We start from the raw sequence: 22877 nt of genomic DNA on the forward strand, positions 1-22877 counted from the left end.
TTACCACCTTTCATTTTGTTCTTTTTATTTATCTCTATAAATTTTAATATTTTTAATCCATATTCTTGAATACATATCTATCTATTAATTTTTACTTTAATAATAAAAAATCACGCTATATTTTTTTTACTATTTTTTAATAGCATAATAAAATAAATTTGGTTTAAGAATCTATAAATTATATATATCTATATTCTCTCAATTTTACTTTATTTTATTTATTTTAAACCGCAATTACATATATTTGATAACAAAAGCTGGACGGTTGGTCCCTTCTTGCATGGACGTTTGCATAATTTGATAATATATGTAAGATTCTCCTCCCAAACATAACATACCTTCCATTAACTCTTCAAGAAATGTAACGTGTAAACATTTTTATCGTTATTTTTTTTTTTCATAAAGAAAGTTCATTGCGTTAATAGTAAATTAAAACTATGTTCGGCAACAGCTAAATACTAAACGTTACTTAAAAAGTTATTGGGTAACATAACATTTATACTAGCTTGTAGGGGTTATAGTAACGTTTTGTGAAAAATTAATTCATGTAACGTTTAACTTTTAGTTTTTCATAAAAAGTTACTTAAATACCTAACAACTAAACTCTACTAAAACAGTTAACAACTACCGAAATAATTAATTTTAAAAAACAGACCCTAAATCACCGATAGATGTAGTCTAATTAATTTCCCCATTTTCTATAAATGTAAAAAGTCTTGGATTTTGAAATTTTCTTCATTGAAAAAAAAAAACTCTATCCTCTAATACATAATTTAGGATAAATATTATCATTTCGCGAATAATGAATAAAAAAAAACAATAACTTATATTACATCCAACCATCAAATATTGCATTGTTTAATATTTTCTTTTTAACAATTTAATGAATGGTAGTATTAAAAAAAAAAAAATCTCATATAGTGCAATGCATAATGTTATTCAGGATAACTCCCATTTAGTCTATTATAAAAAAAAATCACTTAACTTATATCCAACCATCAAATCTTACATTGTTTAATATTTTTCCTTAGTTTTGAAAAATGTAGAATGGTTGATTAGAAAAACACCTTCAAACCAACCCAACCACAATTTCATTTCTCCAAGATTTTAAGCAAAATGGTTCCACAAAAACAAATGGGCTCCCACAACTCCCTAAGATCAAGGCATTAATTGCATACCAAGTCATACAAATGAAGGGTCATGATCATCTTGATTCCAACTTCAAACCCAAATGACCCCACATCAGCAATTGATAAACCTCAAATTCCAATTTTCAACTCTCATAAATATTATATGGTCTAATCCCTAATTGGTTCAATCCTAATTGCCTTGTTTTACATGAAACTCAACATACTTGTAGCTTATTTGATTTTCAAATAAGCCAACTGTTGTTGTTTCCCTCACTCTTACCCCCCTTTAGATCTCAACCCTCTCACCATTCACATGTTGGCTCCTCAACAAAAGACAATCAACAACACAATGCTTTAGTTTAGCTTAGCCCTCACTCCATACCCATTTCTCTCTCATTCTGAAGCTCTCTCCTTTACAATAATCCCTCTCCATTCTCTGGAAACCCACTTGCATTTCTCTCTCAAAAACCCATTTGGCTTTCTTTCTGCAACAAAAACCCATTACCATTAGCCATTAACAATGAGTACAGCAGCACCCAAATCTGGAAAGCCTACAAAACCCCCAAACCAAAACCAACCCCCCTCGAGATCTTCTTCTCTCTCGACACATTTAGCCATGGTAGAGCTCAAGCAACGAATCCTTACCTCTTTATCTAAGCTTGCCGACCGAGACACCCATCAGATCGCAATTGAAGACCTTCATTCCATTATTCAATCTATCTCACCTGAAGCGCTGCCTATGCTCCTCAATTCCATATATGACTCCCTTTCTGATTCTTCTAATGCCAAACCATCTGTAAAGAAAGAATCTTTGCATTTACTTTCTCTTACTTGCCAATCTCATCGCGATTTGACATTGCCCCATTTGACAAAAATCATTTCCCACATTGTTAAGAGACTGAAGGATTCTGATTCGAGTGTTAAAGATGCGTGTAGAGATGCTATTGGGGTTTTATCGGGTCTGTATTTGAAGAGTAGCGGTGGCGGGGCCGGTGGTGGAGAGGGAGGTGGAGATAGCAATGGAGTGGGATCCTTGGTGGGGTTGTTCGTTAAGCCGTTATTTGAGGCTATGGGAGAGCAAAACAAAGGTGTTCAATCAGGTGCGGCAATGTGTATGGCGAAAATGGTGGAGTGTGCGTCTATGGAGGCGAATGTTTCTAGTGGCAATGGTGGTGATGGTGGTAATGCGCCTACTGGGACTTTCTTAAAGTTGTGTCCAAGGATTTGTAAACTGTTGAATGGGCAAAATTTCCAGGCCAAAGCTGCTTTATTGGGGGTGGTGACAAGTTTGGCACAGGTTTGAGTTTGTAAGATTTTATTTATTTTTATCACTGTGCATAAACTTTGTTTTTGATAATAATGAATTTGATTGAGTTTTTTGGTCTGGTTTTTGAGGAGTTGAGGTTCTGATATTGAATTTAATGATTGTTTAAAAATTTTTCTTATTTGGCTGGTTAGAATTTGAAGAGAAAGGGCTGGAATCCTGGATTGTTAGCATATATTTGGATTATGTGTAATTGAAGTTTTTTAGCTTTGTACGGTGAATGATAAATTTAGTATGTAAGTTTGTGGTAGGATAGATAATGCTGTTGTTGATTGGTTAATTAATGTGTGGTTTATATTGGTTTTGGCAATGTGGTTTACGTTGGTTTGGCATCTGCAATATATCATATGTGGTGATGAAGTTGGTGTTTGATTTGAGAAATGGAAAGAAAATAAATATGAATACAAGGACTTCAACTATTTTGGCATGCTTGATTATGCAATTCTGATAATCTGCATATGTTATATCTACTAAACATAGTTGGTGTCTGTGGTTGATTTGGTTAATAATATGAAGGAAACAAAAATAACAGTTTAGGGTGTGGCTGAAGTATGGTGGCATTTATCTTCTTGAAGCTTCAGTTGATAACTGACAAAGTGCTGGATGTAGAGATACAGTCATTGAAGTATTATAGTAGTCATTTCATATTTCCTATATCTGATTCCCTTTTAATTCTATAACACTACTTTGTGGCAAAAAGGAAAGGGGATTTAAAGGAAGAGAATGGAAAGAGATGGAAAAAAGAATTTAGTGCCTTGTGTTTGGAATGCTGAAACTAAATCATAAAGGGCAGAGAAGAGAAATATTTTATATTTTTTTTGAATGAGTGGGAGAGAAAAGAAAGGAAATTCTAATTATACAAATAGATATTGTTAATCCTCAGAAGGTGAAATTTGTTATACTCCAAATTGTACTGTAATGAATTTCAAATCATAGGAGGGGATCGGAAATGAAGGGAGGGGTAACTCTCCTTTCCTTTTGGCCTCCTAAGAAAGTTTTATGCCAACAAAGATATCAATGTGGGTTTTGCCTCCATCATCCCTCTCTCCTCCACACATTACAAGGCTAGCCATCATAGTGTAAAATTCCATCTCCCTATTATGCAAACTTGCACAGCATGAGCACACAAGCACCTAAATCCCCCAAACCCAAAAAACACGCAAATGAATCATCAATCCCACCTTCCTCTGTATCTTCTCTTTCCACTCACTTTGCTAATGTTGCACTCAAGCAACGGATCCTTTTTTCTCTTTCTAAACTTGCTGATCGTGACACCCATCAGCTTGCCCTTCAAGACCTTCATTTTATTGTGGAATCCGTGTCCCCTGATGCTCTCTCTGTGCTTCTCAACTCTCTGTATAGTTCGTCATCTGACCCTAACAACAAATCCATAGTAAAAAGGGAGTCTCTTCACTTGCTCTGTTTGTGCTGTCAAATTCATCGTGGTATGAAATTAACACGCTTGACTAAAATCATTAGTCACATTGTTAAAATGTTGGAAGATTCTGATCCAAGTGTTAGGAACGCATGTTGTCATGTAATTGGGGTTTTGTCAGGGTTGTATTTGAAAGAGGGACTAGGAGGGAAGAGTAGAGTGCAGTTGTTTGTTAGGCCATTGTTTGAGGCCATGCACAAGCAGGACAAAGGAGTCCAACTTGGTGCAGCTATGTGTATGGCAAAGATGGTAGAGTGTGCTATGGCAGAAAACATGCCTGTCACGGCATTTAAAATGTTGTGCCCTCGGGCTTGTAAATTGTTGAATGCGCAGAATTTTCATGCCAAAGCTGCAATGTTGGGCATTGTGGCAAACTTGTCGCAGGTGTGGGTAATATATTCCAATTATATTTTTCATTGAACTAGACATTGAGTGATGCTTGTCAATAGTCTTGATGTTTGATTGCTGTTGAGTGACAAACAATGACTGTTGGATTCTTGGTATAAGTTTGAAGGAGTTACTTTGATAAGCTAGCTTCCTTTTATTTTGTGTCAAAGGATGTTCATACGCTTCGGCATTTCAGGATTACCTAAATTCACTTAATTTACTGTTAATCATTTTTGTTGAAGTAACCTAAATTGCTGTGAGCATGTGAACTTGTGTATCATACCGGATGTATTTTGTATGATCCTTGCCAGAAACAATGCAAAATTGTGCTATTCTGAAGAAGTATGAAATTGTTATAGGTGGGGTCAATTGCACCTCAAGGGTTGGAACCATTGCTGCAAAGTATTCATGAGTGCCTTGGCAGTACAGATTGGGCAACACGTAAGGCTGCAGCTGATGCTCTAAGTGCCTTAGCATTGCATTCAAGTGGCTTGATTACAGATGGAGCTACTAATTCCACACTTACAGTGCTTGAGACTTGCCGTTTTGACAAGGTATCTTATTTTAAGTCATTTTCCCTCTGCATACGAATCCTATTTGGTTTTTCAACATCATCGGCCAGTAATCCAGGTTAATGCATTTTAAAACCTTTTTCATGTTAGTGCATTTTAGCATTAGCCTTATTGGTAAGTTTCTAATAGTTTTTACAGGAGTATTGTTCAAGCAATGTTGGATGTTCCAATGCTTAAGTTTTTATATTTCTTGTCATAGTTCTTAACCACTAGAAGGAAGCAGTCTTCTTAATGCTTAAGTACAAGCTGTTCCCATTAGAAAGCAATGCAAAAACTATTAAAAGATGAAACAGATAAGTTACTTCTAGGTTTTGTACTTCTTAGGTTTGAGGAAATCTTTTCATCTTTTATAGTCTGACAGTCTGATTTGAAAATAATTTTACTTTACATTTTATTGTAATATATGGAAGGTTATGTTTTATTGTAATATATGGAAGGCTGAAGAAGGGAGAATTCTTTGGAGCAATTTTAAATGATTGCAATGAATGAGTAATGTTTCTCTAAGATTTTTTTATTTATTTATTTTTTTTTTTAAAATGAAGGAAATGTTTATGCTATGTGATTTATCGAGGACTGCAATTTCTATCCAACAGTGATTTGGAAATACATCATTTTTTAGGAGACAAATGGGTTGACAGAGTAGCAAAGTATCAGCAGTAGATTAATGTTGGGCTGTTGATGGGTAATTAATCTTCTGCTTAAGAAGATTTCACAGGTGTTTGCCCTTAAGTTCCGATGGTTATTTTTTCTTTACAATTGGGATACTTACACTTCTCAAAGACCTCCCAACTCTGTTTTCTAATGCCACCGGTTATTATTAGTTATACTTTTAAAACATCAAAAGATATTATATGTTTGCCCAATCCTCATGTGGTCAGACCCTTCCGTTTTATCCTCTCTCTCGTCATCGAAAAAAAAAAAAAAAAATCCAATTCATATTTTGAAAGCAAAAACTCTTATATAAAAATAACATTAACTGTACTGTTTCATCTTTCTCAATAAAGTAAAATCTAAGTGGAGGGCTTGACTGTTTTACATATCCCTTGCATGCAAGAGCTTGTTCGCCTATTCCCAAATGTCTACACTAACAGAATGGAACTTATCTTTGCTGATAACAAAAGAAGATGAAAGAATGAGAATTACAGGAATCAGGACTATTTGTATTTTTTATTAGTAATCCATAGTTGTCTTCAGAGCCTTAGCTTTAGATGCCACGCTGATTTCACAATCAGCAAATCCAATGGATATGCCATGAACTTTTGGAATTACATCATGAATCTATTTGAGAAAAGAATGAACTTTAACCTGGTTAACTTGATTATAAACCATCTGTGGAACATACGCATTGTTCTTGTGGTTCTCATATCTTACCACATTAAATTATCCTGCTGTTGAAGGATGATAAGCTAATATGTAGGTTGAAATATATTGCTTTAAAATATTAGATTAGACAGCTGTATGTTACCTTTTACTCCCTTTTTGACTAGCATCATGCAATAATTGTTATTATTGTTTAAAAGATAAAGCCTGTCAGAGATAGCATGACAGAAGCGTTGCAATTATGGAAGAAGATTGCAGGAAAAGGAGATGGCATTGTGGATGACCAAAAGGCTTCCTCTTGTGGTGAGCTTTTCAGTGATACTTTAATTTCTAAACGGAATCTTGAAATGTCTAATCCTTATTTTTTGCCCATTTTCTTTATAATCAATGTTCAGATGGTAACAATCCTGAACAACCAGAGTCGTCAGACACAATTCCAAAACCTAGTGGTCAGAAAACAGAATCATCAGCAAGGGATTCATCCAGGGGTTCTCCCCCAACTGTGGATTCTGCTACTAAAAGCAAACCTGGAAGCATTCCTGATAAAGCAGTTGTAATATTGAAGAAAAAAGCACCTGCCTTGACGGACAAAGACTTAAATCTTGAATTCTTCCAGAAACTTGAAACGAGGGGGTCTGGTGATCTGCCTGTTGAAGTTGTTGTTCCTCGTAGATTTGCCAATTCCTCAAATTTGAACAATGAGGAAGATCCACAACCAAATGATTCTGAATCAAGGGGAAGGTCAAACCGCACTGGAAACAGCCAATCAGATGACCTACATGGATCTTTGGATACTAAAAATCGTAACATTGAGAGAGGAATTGTTGGGAAAGATTCAAGAACTAGAATATTTGATGATGACAGGCTTGATGTAAATCGGAGGGAATCATCAGGCAGTCGTGCAGGTTTCTCCAAATCTGATGGTCAGTCTGAAGGATCCTTGATAAATAGTAAAGGAAATTGGTTGGCTATCCAGAGGCAGCTATTGCAGTTGGAGAGGCAACAAACTCATCTCATGAATATGCTGCAGGTACGTATAAACTTTCGCACTGAGGAGATTGCGATCTCATGCATCCTTTTGTTTTACTTACAAGTGCTGCACGTTGTAGGATTTCATGGGTGGGTCACATGATAGCATGGTAACTTTGGAAAACAGAGTTAGGGGTCTTGAGAGAATCGTTGAAGATATGGCACGTGATTTGTCAATATCATCAAGTCGAAGGGTTGGTAATTTTACTATGGGTTTTGATGGATCTTCCAATAGATCTTTAGGGAAGTATAATGGTTTTGCTGACTATTCCAGTGCTAAGTATAACGCACGTGTTCCTTATGGAGAAAGATTTGCTCAATCTGATGTTACTGGATCAGGAATGAGAGGAAGAGGCTCTCATTGGAGATCCGATATGTCTGATGGTTGGGATTTTCCAAGTTATGGTGCTTCCAGAAATGGGCAGGTCAGCTCTAGGAGAGCTCCAGGTGGTAGTTCTCTGGATGTTAGATCACCTAAATCAGAATCTGAAAGTGATCAGGTTGGAAACAGGAGAGCCTGGGATAAAGGTGCTGGACCTGTTAGGCTTGGTGAAGGGCCTTCTGCTAGAAGTGTCTGGCAAGCCTCTAAGGATGAAGCTACCTTGGAAGCCATTCGGGTTGCTGGGGAGGATAATGGATTATCGCGAACAGCTAGAGTGGCCATTCCTGAGTTGACAGCAGAAGCTATGGGTGATGACAATGGTGGCCAAGAGAGGGATCCTATTTGGACATCCTGGAGTAATGCAATGGATGCCCTTAAAGTGGGTGATATGGATACTGCTTATGCTGAAGTTGTGTCCACAGGGGATGATTTCCTGCTTGTGAAGCTAATGGACAGATCAGGTCCTGTGGTTGACCAACTTTCAAATGAGACAGCATGTGAGGTCTTTCATGCTATTGAGCAATTTCTACTTGAGCAGAACTTGTTTGACATCTGTTTGTCTTGGATTCAACAGGTATGGAATTAAATTACCAATGAAGTTTTTCTTGTCTTGCACATCTGTCATTCAGACTATGACATCATGAATACATCTAGGATCTGGCAATAGAGCTTATGCCATTGGATTATGTTTAAGCAGCCGTTTATATTTCATTTCATTGACGAGAGTAGTAATATATTTTCATGTGATTGCTTGTGATTTCAGTTGGTAGAAATAGTGTTGGAAAACGGACCTGATGCCCTGGGCATTCCGATGGAATCAAAGAAGGAGCTTCTGTTGAGCTTGCATGAAGCATCTATGGCAATGGATCCTCCTGAAGACTGGGAAGGGGCACCTCCTGACCAACTCTTGATACAGTTGGCATCAGCTTGGGGTATTGAACTGCAACATTTTGACAAGTAATTAATTGCGTGTTTGCTTGTTATGAGTTTTGTACAAACCATTTGGTTGGATGATTAGGAAAAATACACCTCAATTTTACAATTAAATGTAAATGAGCAGACAGGTTTTGTAACAAATGTGGATTTGGTGAAGTTGGAACTTCCTTTCAATCACCTAGAATCAGATTTACCCTTGCAGATAGCACAAGCTCTTTAGTTAACTTTTCAACATAAACTTTGAGTATATGATTGTGGGCATAAGCTCTTAACCCAAAATAGAAATGCCATGCTTTCCTCATAAGAGTGTGATTTACAGAGAGGTGGGTATATATACATTTGCAGTCAAAAATTTCATGAATTTACAGAAAAATTGATAATGTAAACTCATCACAATTAAAGATATAGTCTTCAATTGTTAGCTTCCCTAAAGTTGCGAAAGGCCACCAAAGCCGCAGAAAATGCATTCTCAAAGGATGCTCATCTACCCTCAACTGAGACTGCTGGTCTATAATGACAATTGCGCTTTGCTGTAATATCACGGAAACCAATTTCTGCAGCCAAAATCCTGGGCTATGTAACCTTCACACGGAAGTGGAGGTAGCAATGGAAAACAGATCTACGTTCTCAAGGTTATAAGAGACCTCATAATGAGATTTGAACAAAAATTGAGCTCTAATTGTGGCAAAGGAACCACAATTTTACTTGGCAGAGTACCAATTCTGAGCACATTTAGCATCAACAGATAAGTCGACTTTAAGATTATTCACTCCGTCAAAGGGTTTGGACATGCACTCCACAACTATGGCCTTAGCCTCCTCCGCTGATTCAGTAGGTCCTTCCAAGATTACTTCATCATGAATCTGTTTTTCCAATAAAGTTAATTTCCAGAAATTTTATTGGAAAGGATTACTAGCCAACAAGCTAAAATTTCAATTCATTTTTGGATTGAAAAACATAATATTCAAAGTAGAAAATAGAACTATAATAGAAAAAGAACATGAACCTAACCTGTAGAAGTAGTTTCCATTTGAGCTCCTTCAGACGTTCATTGTTTGATATTTGTAACATGGCACACATGGCTACATCTGCGGCACTGCCCTGTAGCAGCCAACAAAATCAGTATTTGATTCTTAGGGTGTAGGAGTGGGAGGAGGGAGATAGAGAGAGAGAGCACAGGAAACTTAAGTGCATGAGAGTGAATGAAAGAACCTGCACTGGTGTATTTATAGCAGCCCGCTCAATATGACCTTTTTGTGCATGACTTGCATGAGCCATTGATGGGAAAACGCGAGCCCGCCCAAGCAATGTGTGAACACGTCCATGTTTTCTAGCTTCTTGCTTGCGATCTTCTTGCCATTTAAGTACTTCCTGTCTTTCCTTATACCAGAGATCAACAGTTGCCTTAGCTTCCTCTACAGAAACCTGAGAGCAAATATGGTAGAACACAGCTAGGTTTATCCTGATTCAAGTGAAACCAATAGGTATCTCTCACTATTTAGTGCCACTTCATTATTACCTTCCAATCCCGGGAAAGCCCCACTGGCGTTTTTCCATATGCAATAGAAAAATTGAGCATTTTAGCCTTTCTTCTTTCAGAACCGAATGCATCCTGAAGCATAAAATTTCATTCAGTAAGCTTAGGCAGTTTGAATAAAAAATCTGAACATCTCTTGATCATAAGATAATTGAAGAACATTATTTGACATAATAAAGCGCATAATAACATGGTTGAAAATATAAATATGGAATTATCCCAAATAGAAAAGCATAGTCCCATGGAACCTCTATCCATGAGGTAATATTCAAGTCACTTTCCAACTATTGAAATGAAGAAGCAGACTTCTAAATATTTTCCAAAATAACTTGCTAACATGGAAAATTAATAAACGTGTTAATTCTTCCATTTCAAAAGGGGATCATTTCTTCAAGTTCCCCTGTTTCAGATTACGTCTTAGCTTAAGAGACATTAATAAACCGTGAAAAAGATAATGGATTAACAATCAATCATCTTTTTTTATATCAATCTAATTTGCAGAATGAGGATGATATCAGAATTTTTATTCCACTTATTGTAGCTGCTGATTCTATTTGAGTGTCAACTGGTTGGTCCAGGAAGCTTTGCTAATTCTGATAGCATCCACATTTTATTCCACTTATGATATCAGAAGGTTAAGGGGAAAGAAGGAGGTTTTCAATCACTCGAATACAAAGGCCAAGGAGTTTCCTTTAGGAATCAGAGCTAAATCACAACTACTGCAGTGTCAACTGGTTGGTCCAGGAAGCTTTGCTACAAATTGAGTTTCAACTGGTTGGTCCAGGAAGCTTTGCTGCAAATTGAGTTTCAAATCCAAAAGTATTTAACTGCTGAAGCTTAAGGGAATTATTGACAATAACTACATGTTCTGTGTCAATGCGAGGGGGGTTGAAAATTGAAATAATTAAATAGGGAACCAAAACCATGTGATACAAATCTCTCCTCCTCCCCCCCTCCCCCCTTTCTCTCTTTCTTTTATCCTCTTTCTCTCAAATGACCATGGACCAACTTGCCCAGTAAAATTAAATTCAGTATATGCATCTGATGCAGCATAATGCAATTTGTGAGTGTTAAAGATTATATTTTCATTTTCCAAACTAAGCCATTATTAGAACACTTCATATATTTATTGTGTGGGGAAAAAATCTTATGCAGCAAAATGGCCAAATTTCCTTTTGTCCTGCCAACATAACCATTATCGCAATCCCACACTCCTTGAATGGAGGTGGAAAATATACGGAAAAAAATAAGCTATATCCAATCTCTTAAAACTAGAAAGTAAGCAAATGAAAAACATGAAAACAACTACATAATCAGATTGCAAGAAAATTCACCTTCAATAGAGGAGCTGGGGGTTCATCCTCACCAGGTTGAGGATACCACTCAAGAAGCACTTCCCTTTTATCAACAGCTTCACGAATATGTGGATACATGTTCATTGCTGTTCTTGAATGAAAATCTCCACCAGCTTTGAAGGCTTCCAACATGCTCTTGCAGTCAGCAAGATGTGCAAGAATCCTGAGTTCCAGCTGTGGAAGGATAAATAACTATTTCAATTAACTTTAAAATACAAAGGAGTTTGGTGCATAACTCAAACCACTAACCTGCCCATAATCAGCAACAATAAGGGAATTTCCAGGTGCAGCAATAAATGCCTGACGTATCTTATACCTGTCCTTCTCCAAAGCAGGCTGATTCTGAATTGTAGGAAACAAGAAGTTATACACTAGTTCTCCAATGATATTCTGAAGTAAACAACATTCAAGTCTCTCTTGTCTAAGAATATCATAACCACTATAGAGGATCGAATCATCCTTGAACTAACCCCAGGCTGACATTCATATAACAGATGGTGAAATAGATAAGTCCAAAGAGGAAATAAAAATACATTAGCCACAGAAATCTAATTCTCATGAGACTATTTTAGTGTTTTCAGCAAGAATGTAACCAATGGCAATCTCAATTCAATATTAATAGACTTTAATGGAGCTGTAATTAGTCATAAAACTAGAATAGTTCATTGCCATTTGAACCATGCTCACACTCAGTGATGCAGCTGAATAGAGATTTTCATCTGTTAAGTCATGACTACATAAATATTAAAGAAGACTAGCTATGGAACAGCAAAGGGAAATGTTTGATGCAGGGGGAAAAAAAAAGAAAAAAAAAAAGAAAAAAGGAAAACCTGCAAATTCGGCCTTCTAGCGGATAAGCGTCCAGTTTCCGTATTGATATTCAGGGAACAATGAACACGTTTATCCTTGCCTGATACATTATTCCCCTGCGGTATTAAGGCATTAACATCAGCATGAAGCAGTTCACAAGTTTAGCGCTATATAACTTAAAGGATGAATGGAGTGCAAGTTTGGAGGCCAGGATGTGAAGTATACCATCTTATTGAAACTTTTTTGAATATTCGAAAACTAGTACATAAAATTAAAAAGAATACATACTATGCTTCACAATCTAACTCCTAATTGTACTTAGAAGTGCTTTCGTAAAATTTCAAGATGCAATTTAGCTTGACAGCTGCACATGTGCCGATGTGCTGAACAGTATATATGTCCAATTCTAAGGTTTAGAATCCAAATAAACTTTTATATGGACATATATCGTATTGCTCCCATAAGGTATTGAATGGGAGTTTATTTAAGAGGTTAAACAGTATAATGTAAATGAAAATTAATTGAAGTTAAATATTTACATGCAAATGCCAATTTTCTTAACCCTCAAATCAGTGTTAAGAGAGGGGAACGTAAAGCTCTAAATAGCTTTGTATTGATTAAACTCTTACTCCTTTTAAAATTCCCAAACAAAGTAAATTTAATTAAAACCCATTTACATTCCTTTCCATAACCTTCCATTTCATTCTATTAAAACTCCAATCAATCTGTAAGTTAACTCAAACCATACGTCCACAAATAATTGCTATAAGAATTGCATCGCACAACTCAGAAATAAAAACATAATCTGCTGTAATTTTATTGACTGAAAAATTAGTCAAAATGCGTACAAGCATGGAATTTATGTAATCTAACTACTCCTATACCAGCTTTACTTAATTCGGAACTAGCCCTCATCCTTCAGGATTTGGACTCAACAATCAACTAAAAAGGAATACCATTTTTTCTCAAAAGTAAAAAAAAAAAAAAAAAGGAACGAAAGAAGAAAAGAAAAAGGAATACCATTATCGTAAATTAATAAGGACTCTAAAATGATAGAATAAATATAAATATTTCTAAATAAAAAGAGACACCATTCCAGCAAAGATGAAATTATAGAATTGCTCCTTAGACTTAAACTTCTTGACTAGCATCTTATTTATTAAAATAGACAAATAAATATAAATCTAAGGGAAATGTACTGTAATCTACGAAATAAATCCTACATAAAATCTAGACCAGAATTCTAAAATTCTTGAGCTTTTCAATTTGAATTTTCTTGATTTCCTAGTATGCCTCATATAGTCAACGCAGTTGAGGCAATTTTGATGGAATTGTATTAATCATGATAATTATGGGTATAAAAAAAAGGATAATGTGATATAAAAGATTATAATGATTGCCAATCATATGCCATACAGTGTACAACAGCATGCCTAACCCAAAAAAAAAAAAAAAAAAAATGGCAGCAAAAGTCACCTGTAAGGGAAGGATGAAGTTGGATATCAAAGAGTCAATAGCACAAACTTCACACAAGGAAGCAATAGCATGACAAGCTTCAATCCCTTCTTCTAGTGATGTATATGCTTTCAGAGCCGAGCCATAAGCAGAAGTATCTACATCCTTGAGGTCACATGACACTTTTATTTCCGAATCTTCACCTGCCTCTAACTCGCATTCATCCACAACAGCATCATCAATAAAATCATATTCTGCAGTGACCTTTCCAGCTAAGGCCTTCAAAGCATCTCCACTGACTGAGGGCCGACCAGTTGCTGTGAACATCTCAGCATGAAAATTACCAATTCTATGCAATGTGATACTGCGATATTTTGTAGCAGCCTTCTTCCCTTCTTCAATCACTTTATCAACATTGAGAATTTTAAATGTTTTTGAATATTCAAGGCTATCATCAGGATTCTTTCTGCAACAGAGACCAAGAAAAATAAATGGTGCTTTTTCCTTCACCTCATTTGATTATGAGGTCATCAACTAACAACTTATGCATACTGTAATTATTTCAATAGGATGAATTATTTCCATGTGAAGAAAGTGGGCTGAGTGACCTGTACACATTTCATTGTGCAAATTGCAGGGACAACTTACTTCAGAGGAGATAAAAACTGCCTTCCCTGAAAAGACCTTAAAATTTTTATTTGTTGATTTTATAGTTCTTAAAAAGATTATGATCTTTAACATGGAGATTTTGGCATTATTAACTGATAGATGAGCAATAAAAATGTGTCAATACAATTATAATTATAAAGGTTGTACCTGTTCTCAATCCCACCAAAAAACAACTGGCGGAGTTGTGTATCACTTCCAACATTCATATACTTGGCATCAGGGCAGTACTTGCTTGCCCAATTGCGAAATCTATTAGCAGCAACCTCCTGTTCTGCTTTGGCAACCTTCTCTATCTCAGCAAGATATGCTCGATTAATGAGTATCCCCTCCCTTTCCATTCTAACCAGAATTTCACCAAATGGTTGCCAGTATTTCTTATAGAAGTCAAACATGTTTCCAGATGGTTTTCCATCAAGTTTCCATGGCATTCTACATAATTTGTTCTTCAAACTTTCATAAAGCTGCCAGGTGCTTATTGCATCTAAAGCAGAATAACATATCCATGATTCTCGTTCTTCTCTTTGTAGCTCTTCAACAGGAGCAATGGTGATCATTTTGCCTTCAGATCCATCTTTTTTCACCTTGTTCTTGCCAAAAATAGTTTTCATTGACACTTTACCAATCAACTCTTCATAGTGTGATTGAACCCCATTCATGACTCTTTTGTCACCGGTAAGAGCTTCAAGAGAATAGCCACCATCTGTCCGTCTTGATGAATTCCATAAGCGTGCCATGTGCATCGTGTCAGCATGAAAACCAGAAACAGGAATGTCATAGTTTTCAATGACATGGTTATCAAAACTGTAGTTGTGCCAAACCTACAGAATGAACAAGCTATTTTGTCAGCATTCCTCATTCTTTTTGCACCAAAAATGCAAAAGCTAATTGAAGATAAAAGTAAAGCAGTACAAACTGAAAAGTCAAAGCTGGTTAACAAAAAATTTAAGTTCAATTGAAGTGTAGATGGCATGATATTAGGTTTAGTTAACTATCCAGGGAAGGATTTGGAAGGCCAGAATCCGATAGTTTCTTGAGTAAAAAATACATTGTGCCAATTGGAATAATCAGTCTTTGGTCCCATGGGAGGCAAGAGGGCAATGCAGGTAAGAGTATACGTTTAAGTTAACTTTTAGTTGGATAAAACCATAATGGTAATTGTACAACAAAAATGAAATTTAAGAAAGGTCAATGCATCCGATTAGTAAAATCTATACGGTAAATATCTAGCATGTACAAAAAGGTTAATCCAAATAGTTAGTTGACATGAAGCCAAAATTATCAAACCCATTATAAAGTAACTGGTTTTACAAGTCAATACTTTGTATGATGCACTGAACTTGTATGAATATGAAAATAATTGTGGTCAATAGCAGGGAAAGGGGGGCCCAGGGGTAGCCACCATGCACCCTAGCCCAAAAAAATTTTCCTAATCTCTAAAAATTTTTCCTAACTTACTGAATAAAATGTGTAGAAAAAATTTTTCCTTTCGACTTTTACCGCGATTCTCCTCTTAGTTTCGAAAAAAAAAAAAATTTCAGCCCTAATGTTGAATCCTAGCTCCATCACTGATTGCAGTAATACTATACACATTAGCAATTTTAGATTTACATTGCGTACATATATGATCATCAAGCTATGCTAAAGTGACTGAATGAAGAGGATTGTGCCAAAAGAAATGAAAAACAATAGAAATAAATCAGAGAATTAACCTTTTTGATGGACGGGTCCTTGAAAAATGGAGCAAATTTATTCAAAAGATCACAGCCACCATCCAGAATATCTACCCAGATACAGGATTTCCCGTTTCCAAAATCTGCCTCTGGTCCTGAATAAATACTGAAGCATATTACCTCTCCATGGTCAACAGGCGTTTCTTGCTTAACCTCAATCTTGGCCACCTGTAAATATGTTATTTCAAGAACTAGGCAGTTACTTTTTGAGTTCAACTAAATCACAACTTTTTTAGACTAGTATTGATTGGTTATACAGGATTGTTTTTCTTTTCTCTTTGCCTGGTTCCATTTTTTTTTTTTTTATTGGCATAGCGATACTAATTCATTTTTTAACAAGCTCATATCATGCATGGTCCTTTCCAGTTCCAAATGGGAGAGACACTTAGGAGATAGTTAGTGTCAAAAGGCATGAATGAACTACTATTAATAGAAGCGGTCAGTTTCAGGCCATGGTGTCAAGTCAAAGCCATCCAAGTTTTGAGGTTGGCAGTCCACTTAGGCTTGGATCATGACACTTTACCTAGTTTTAACTTCTAGAACTGAACGCTCATATATTTAAAATTCCAGTGATGTAAAGATATATGCAAATTTATAGAAAAATGCCTGCATTTAAGTTCAATCTCCTAAAATTTGCAATTTGTTCCTTCATGCAATCAGGTCCTTGAATTTGGAAATTTTGTTCTATTACAATCCTTTTTAGGCATTTATCCAATTGTGTTGGCATACAGAAAGATTTCTTCAAAGACATCGGCGAATTAAATCTGGGCTTTACTTTTTCTTTTTAAGGCATGCAGAAAATAATGATCAAAATCTTGTGAACATTACCACTGTTTTTATGCATTATCTTTGGTCCCAGTTTGCTGCTATTAAATCCTTGAATACCTCCTTTCATACAATCTTTTACAAGCTTGACACATCAGTTTAATAAATTTATTAATTTCCTATAGGTCTTGCATTACAATGTCTCTATAGTGCAGGTGCAACCAACCATATGTGAAGGGAAAAATGAAACTATGTAATTTAAGTTAACCACATACCTCAGTATCACATGCATGGATAAGATGCCTGTATTCATGTGTAAGCTTTCTTACAACCTCTTCCGCCATAGAGACATTATTCACTACGAGAACTTTGCTATAGATACTAAGAAGCTTCTTTTTAATATCTGGATAGCGAGATCCCTCTTTGGCGCTGAAAGAATTGTCAACATCACTAACTGCAGCAAGGTTTCCCTTGATCTGGTTACTTTTACTTTCAATTTGACCAGCACTTGCATGCTCAATTTCATTGGAAGCTTCTTCTTGCCGGTGCTCCAATATCCTCACAGACAATGATTCATCAGTACGCGCACGAATATTAGAAATTTTGGTCAAAAAGAAACCATTAGGCCTTCTTTTATCAATTGCCTCACAATTCATACTATCTAGAGGCATATTGCTTTTCAACATCATCAATCCATTAATCTCTGCACTCTCTCTCGTGATATTTTTTGAAGATAAATTGTTTGGCCTTTTATCATAAATTGCATGACCAGTCACATTATCCAGTGCCATATATCCACTACCATCAGTCTTCAATTCAGTTTGTGCACTTTCTCTTGGGATGGTTTTCAAAAATACACTATTTGGCCTTTTATTATATATTGCTTTATCATTCATATTATCCAAGGCCATATTTCCACTAACACCAGTCTTCAATTCGGTTCGTTCACTCTCTCTTTGGATGCTTTTTAGATATGAACTGTTTGGCCTTTTATTATCAATTTCTTCACCGTTCACATAATCCAGCGCTATATTTTCACTACCACTACTCTCGACGTCACTACTGAATAGAACTGATGAAACAGGATCTTTACTGTCAACAAAATGGTCTCTACCATTTCTTGAAAATACTTGTTTCTGACTACTGGATTTATCATATGTCAGCATGCATTTTTTACCAGCAACCATGGATTCAGGCACAACTGAATAAGAAGTACCGACTTCTATGCATTCATTATTAACTTCAGTATATTCCATTTTATATTGCTGTGGGCTTCCACTCTTTTGTAACTTTTTACTTTCTTGCAAGCTTTTAGTATTTTGACTCCACGAGCTTTTAGTGCTGTGATCGAGTCTTGTGGCAACCCCCTGACTGAAGGTTGTAGTGTAACTTTTGGAAGCTAATATCTTCTTCTGGCCTATTCTTTCCAGGCCATCTATTGCCCCCGAAGGCATTTCTACCCAAAACCTAGCAAATATAATTATCTCAATATTCTGTTTAACAACAAGACACGATAAACTATCAAAACCGCAAAAAAAAAAAAAAAAAAAAAAGGCCAGTTGATTATACATGCTTGTGAATAAGAAACTAAGTACATAAATCTCAACCAAAAACTATCAGCAAGAGCTTTTTGAAACAAATAATCTAAACCCATATAGCAACACTACAGGGGCAAAAAAGGCACACACACACACACACACACACACACACACACACACACACAAACACATAAATGTAGGTCTCAAAAGCTACTCAATCGCTATGAATATATACTTGAAAATTAATAATGAAACACAAAAGAAAAAAAAAATACAATACCTAGACAGAAAAAGCTAATAAATCCGCTAAAAAGACATAACAATATTAAAAAGTAGAAGTGAACCTGTGAAGTGCATTAGAGAAGGGCCGAGAGATAGAACCGAGAGAGGCAAAACGAGAATAAGACCGCGAAATTTTGAAATAAGAGGGGCAAGTTGGTCTCAGTGGACTAATTTGGGTGGTGGAGAGCCCCATAGCTACCACCTGTGTAATTCTCCCCAGCTTAACGCAGCTGCAAGTAGTGCCTCTACAAAGAAGAAGAGCCGTTTTGTTGGGTTTTTGGTGGCAACCCAGTAAATAAGATTGGAATTTGAGGTGGTATTATTTGAGTTTGAAAGGTGAGGCAAGTGGGTATGTGAGAGAAGTAGAAGCAGCGGTAGAGCAGAGGCTTGTGGCCATGAGCGAAGAGAGAGAGAAGCGAAAGAGAAAGCGAAGCGGAAGCTAAAACCCTTACCGATGACTAATGAGTATAAAAACCCCAGTATTAGTGGACAATTTTATGGCTGGCAAATATTTGTCCGTCACAAATTTTATTATTTTATTACAGAAAAGTAAGGCATGAGAAATGTGTAATTTACGAATATGCCATTCAATTTTGATGGTGTATGGATAATATCCTGCTCTGCCCTGCAGACTGCAAGTGATACCTTATCTAATTTTGTTGAGTTGTAAAGGTTGAAAGTGGGCCTCACCCCCAAGGTGGCAAACACTCATAAACATTTTGTTCCATCTAAATTTCTTGTATCTGATGTTACCATCCAATACTTACAGTGGCGAAGTAGAATTGTTTTTTAAATTTACCTTATAAACTATAAAAAATTTATATTTTACATATAAAATAGTGTATTTTTTTTCAATTTTACCCCCTGTAAATTTTGAAGAATTTTTTTCACTCCCCTAAATTTTTTTTTTTTTTTTTTTTGATTCCGCTCCTGGAGATGAAACAAGGAGTCAAATCTCAAACTCCACCAATAGTGGACATATTCCCAATAATATTATTCCAAGGTGGTTAATCTTTTGCTGCAGAATCCAACTTCAAAAGAAACTTGTCAAATATTAACAACTTTGGTCTAACGTATGATTATCCTGTGGTAGTTTGTATCTAACGACAAGTCGTTATATTCCATTCCAACCTCTTATGCATAGCATAGGAAATCAAAGAAAAGAAAACCACAGCCCAGTTTGCCTCATATGAATTTTATAAATGGCAAGAATTTAGGATAGGTAAAAAGTAGATAGAATTAGCTACCTGTCTCATTACTATTGTTAGGAAATTTGACTAAGTCTTATTTTCCTTTTCCAAGCTCATTGGGTTTTGACAGAGATGAAGCACAAGAGATGAAGGGAAGAGTTTTCTTGTATCTCCTGAAAAACAAAAATCTCTTCCAGGGTTAAGGTTTTCAGTTGGCTAATTAATCAGATCACCTCTCCATTATCAACCCAAATCTTGAATTGAATGCCTTTGCTTGTTTTGAGACTGATTTTTCCCAAGTCTCAAACAAGCCTATTCATTAATTTATCTCTGTGATATTTGTTAGATTCAAGATTTTTTATGGTTGTTGATTTTGTGGAGGTGGCAAGATGAAGTGCTTTCAATGTTGCATGTCAGAACAGAATGTCAGCAGAAGAGCATTGAAGAAAAGCATCAAAGAATATCAAGATACAAAAACTTTAGCCGCATTTGCTAGCATATCCTTCAAAAGCGGTAAATTTTGTAAGCTCCAATTTTATTTTCTTAAATTTTATGAAAATTTTCAAGAACACATTTTTCCCTTACCATTGTTTCTTGTAGTTTTGAACATCACCTTTCTCGTAAATCATAAGCAACATAATAAACATTTCGTCTATGGGCTTATCAATCAGAGAGTTTCCTGCACTAGGATGTCCTTTATAAAGCATAACCAGAATGTCTTGTTGGTCATCTCTCTCTATAGATATGATTGATTCTATATAGAGCAAAAACCTTGCCCTTCTTTGCCGATTTCTTCCATTCAAAATGGTGATTCAACGGTCCATTTTTGTTTCATTATGGATATTGTTTTTAATGCACATGTGCCTGAAATAAAATGATGCAGTTCTTACTTTTAGTGCAACCTCAAGGAGTTAAATCTAAAGTAATTGTAATTTATATTCGGCAGATAGCAGCAGAAGAAGGTACATAACAGAAGAAATAAAGAAAATTGGAAAAGGCAATATATCTGCTGATATTTTCACATACGGTGAATTAAATGTAGCAACTAAAAACTTCAACCCTGCTAATCTGCTAGGAGAAGGTGGTTTTGGAAGGGTGTACAAAGGGCAGCTTGAAAAAACTAACAAAGTATATTACTGCAGTACACTGCTTATTCATTCCTTTCCAGTTTCAAAATTTCATTTCTTTACTATGAAGGAAGGAAAAAATTGAAAATTCGGTAAAGATTATTGTGCTGTTTTCATTTGCTTCAGGTTGTAGCTGTCAAGCAACTTGACCGAAATGGATTTCAGGGCAATAGAGAATTCCTAGTTGAGGTTTTGATGTTAAGTCTTCTTCACCATCCTAATCTTGTGAATCTAGTTGGATACTGTGCTGATGGTGACCAAAGAATTTTAGTATATGATTATATGCCTAATGGCTCTCTTGAGGATCACCTTCTTGGTATGCAACCTTTTTGGCCTTTATTATAGTAAAAATGGTTTCACGGCTTGGAAGTTTATGCCATTTATATCTAACATTCTGCTGGAATTTTTGTTTTCAGATTTACCAAAAGGTAAAAAGCCTTTGGATTGGAAAACCAGGATGAAAATTGCAGAAGGTGCAGCAAAAGGACTTGAATACTTGCATGAAACAGCTAACCCTCCAGTAATATACCGTGATTTTAAAGCATCAAATGTTTTATTAGATGAGGGATTCAAACCAAAGCTTTCAGATTTTGGGCTAGCAAAGCTTGGTCCAACTGGGGATAAGACTCATGTTTCCACTAGAGTTATGGGAACTTTTGGTTATTGTGCTCCTGAATATGCATTGACAGGCCAATTGACAGCAAAATCTGATGTATACAGTTTCGGAGTTGTATTTTTGGAGATAATCACAGGAAGAAGAGTTATTGACAATTCAAGACCATTAGAAGAGCAGAATCTAGTTGTTTGGGTATGTATAAACTATGTTGTAATATCTGATATGACATGGCATAAAGCTCTCTTATCTTGATTGCCTTTTTTTTTTTTTCCTTATGCAGGCAACACCATTATTTAAAGACAGAAGAAAATTCACATTAATGGCAGACCCATTATTAGAAGGGGATTATCCTGAGAAGGGTCTTTATCAAGCACTTGCAGTTGCAGCAATGTGCCTTCAAGAAGATGCTGTTAATAGGCCATTAATGAGTGATGTTGTAACAGCACTTGAATACTTAGCACTAAAGAAAGAAAAGGAGTAAGATCAAGATATGAAAATGGAAGATGGCAATGTAGATGAAGATTCTCCTAATATAGATAGAAACCGAGATCAAAACAAACCAAATAGACCAGATGATTGATTTGATAGGGATAGGAAATGGAAACAAGTGTTAATGAGATTTGCTTATAAAAAAATTTTCACCATTACTCAAAAAACTTCTTTTTCTTCTTTTTCAACCTTTCCATGTGATTATTTTTCCTTCCCACATATTGGTTTTGGTTTGCAAAGAACTTCCCTTCATAATAACATGCTTGTCCTGCTGCTACATCTGTTGTAATGACTGTATCCTGTCAGTTTGATGAAGAGTTACTAATCCACAGTTTCTCATATAAAATTTCCCTGGCCAAAATTTTTATTTAAGCCATTGGCTTATCTTTTCGGAAAGTAGAAGAGCAGGGGCAATCAAGCTCAAACCAAAATGGACAATGGAGAAAACTAATTTAGAAGTAGGCTAATCAACAAATAGCTTAGAACTTAATTATACATACTTACCAACTTCCGGTAAACGGTGTTTTTATTCAAACAAATGTATTTCTGACTATAAACTGGTAAAAAAAGAACAGAACAATAACATTTATTTAAAAAAATTGGCTTGTATATGGGACCATACATACACAGGATTTAGGCAATAAATTTTCATATATACATGCACATTTAATATTACTAGTTTTGAGTTAACATAATTATTAAAAACCCATTTATCCCTCTTTGAAGATATATAAGTTATTACTTGAACATTTAATGATGATATAATTATAGTATTTTCTATCCAATGTGTAACAGGTTG

General features: G+C 35.7%; 3 protein-coding genes across 6 annotated transcripts; 2 read left to right on the forward strand and 1 right to left on the reverse strand.

Moving 5' to 3' along the window:
- Nucleotides 1–1260: 1260 nt before the first annotated feature.
- Nucleotides 1261–8692, forward strand: LOC105632921 (microtubule-associated protein TORTIFOLIA1). 2 transcript variants are annotated; one of them, XM_037641229.2, is made up of 6 exons: nt 1261–2427; nt 4636–4830; nt 6375–6471; nt 6564–7198; nt 7278–8153; nt 8343–8692. In XM_037641229.2, the coding sequence occupies exons 1-6, from the start codon at nt 1651–1653 to the stop codon at nt 8538–8540; spliced, it is 2778 nt and encodes a 925-aa protein (XP_037497157.1). In that variant the 5' UTR covers nt 1261–1650; the 3' UTR covers nt 8541–8692. The 2 variants fall into 2 exon arrangements, with proteins under 2 accessions (XP_037497157.1, XP_012070779.1); XM_012215389.4 differs by having other exon boundaries at nt 1263–2427; nt 6369–6471.
- A 91-nt stretch (nt 8693–8783) lies between these two features.
- Nucleotides 8784–19139, reverse strand: LOC105632923 (DNA polymerase I B, chloroplastic/mitochondrial). 2 transcript variants are annotated; one of them, XM_012215391.4, is made up of 12 exons: nt 18719–19139; nt 17112–18303; nt 16051–16239; nt 14489–15159; nt 13694–14138; nt 12238–12333; nt 11657–11749; nt 11387–11581; nt 10035–10127; nt 9728–9940; nt 9527–9616; nt 8784–9378 (listed from the first exon to the last, which is right to left on the reverse strand). In XM_012215391.4, exons 1-12 carry the CDS (start codon nt 18847–18849, stop codon nt 9217–9219), a joined length of 3570 nt encoding a protein of 1189 aa, XP_012070781.1. In that variant the 5' UTR covers nt 18850–19139; the 3' UTR covers nt 8784–9216. The 2 variants fall into 2 exon arrangements, with proteins under 2 accessions (XP_012070781.1, XP_089579694.1); XM_089723568.1 differs by having other exon boundaries at nt 17112–18329; nt 18719–18855.
- An 825-nt stretch (nt 19140–19964) lies between these two features.
- On the forward strand, nt 19965–22355 carry LOC105633260 (putative serine/threonine-protein kinase PBL23). Of its 2 annotated transcripts, none has more exons than XM_020678827.3 (5): nt 19965–20368; nt 20793–20974; nt 21100–21289; nt 21390–21781; nt 21870–22355. In XM_020678827.3, exons 1-5 carry the CDS (start codon nt 20236–20238, stop codon nt 22068–22070), a joined length of 1098 nt encoding a protein of 365 aa, XP_020534486.1. In that variant the 5' UTR covers nt 19965–20235; the 3' UTR covers nt 22071–22355. The 2 variants fall into 2 exon arrangements, with proteins under 2 accessions (XP_020534486.1, XP_012071225.1); XM_012215835.4 differs by having other exon boundaries at nt 19966–20359.
- The last annotated feature ends 522 nt before the right edge of the window (nt 22356–22877 follow it).

The sequence above is a fragment of the Jatropha curcas genome, chromosome 7, assembly GCF_041381405.1.
Source record: "Jatropha curcas cultivar XTBG-Jc1 chromosome 7, XTBG_Jcur_1.0, whole genome shotgun sequence".
Lineage (NCBI taxonomy): Eukaryota > Viridiplantae > Streptophyta > Magnoliopsida > Malpighiales > Euphorbiaceae > Jatropha > Jatropha curcas.

What these genes read in the sequence shown, in the direction of transcription:
- LOC105632921 (XM_012215389.4), top strand. Translation starts at nt 1,651, where the DNA reads ATGAGTACAGCAGCACCCAAATCTGGAAAGCCTACAAAACCCCCAAAC. An exon ending in TGGTGACAAGTTTGGCACAG is followed by an intron (nt 2,428 to 4,635) that starts GTTTGAGTTTGT and finishes AAATTGTTATAG; the next exon opens with GTGGGGTCAATTGCACCTCA. An exon ending in GTTTGTCTTGGATTCAACAG is followed by an intron (nt 8,154 to 8,342) that starts GTATGGAATTAA and finishes TTGTGATTTCAG; the next exon opens with TTGGTAGAAATAGTGTTGGA.
- LOC105632923 (XM_012215391.4), bottom strand. Translation starts at nt 18,849, where the DNA reads ATGGGGCTCTCCACCACCCAAATTAGTCCACTGAGACCAACTTGCCCC. An exon ending in TCCATGCATGTGATACTGAG is followed by an intron (nt 16,240 to 17,111) that starts GTATGTGGTTAA and finishes ACATATTTACAG; the next exon opens with GTGGCCAAGATTGAGGTTAA. An exon ending in TTTGGTGGGATTGAGAACAG is followed by an intron (nt 14,139 to 14,488) that starts GTACAACCTTTA and finishes TCTCTGTTGCAG; the next exon opens with AAAGAATCCTGATGATAGCC.
- LOC105633260 (XM_020678827.3), top strand. Translation starts at nt 20,236, where the DNA reads ATGAAGTGCTTTCAATGTTGCATGTCAGAACAGAATGTCAGCAGAAGA. An exon ending in CTTCAAAAGCGGTAAATTTT is followed by an intron (nt 20,369 to 20,792) that starts GTAAGCTCCAAT and finishes TATATTCGGCAG; the next exon opens with ATAGCAGCAGAAGAAGGTAC. An exon ending in TCTTGAGGATCACCTTCTTG is followed by an intron (nt 21,290 to 21,389) that starts GTATGCAACCTT and finishes TTTTGTTTTCAG; the next exon opens with ATTTACCAAAAGGTAAAAAG.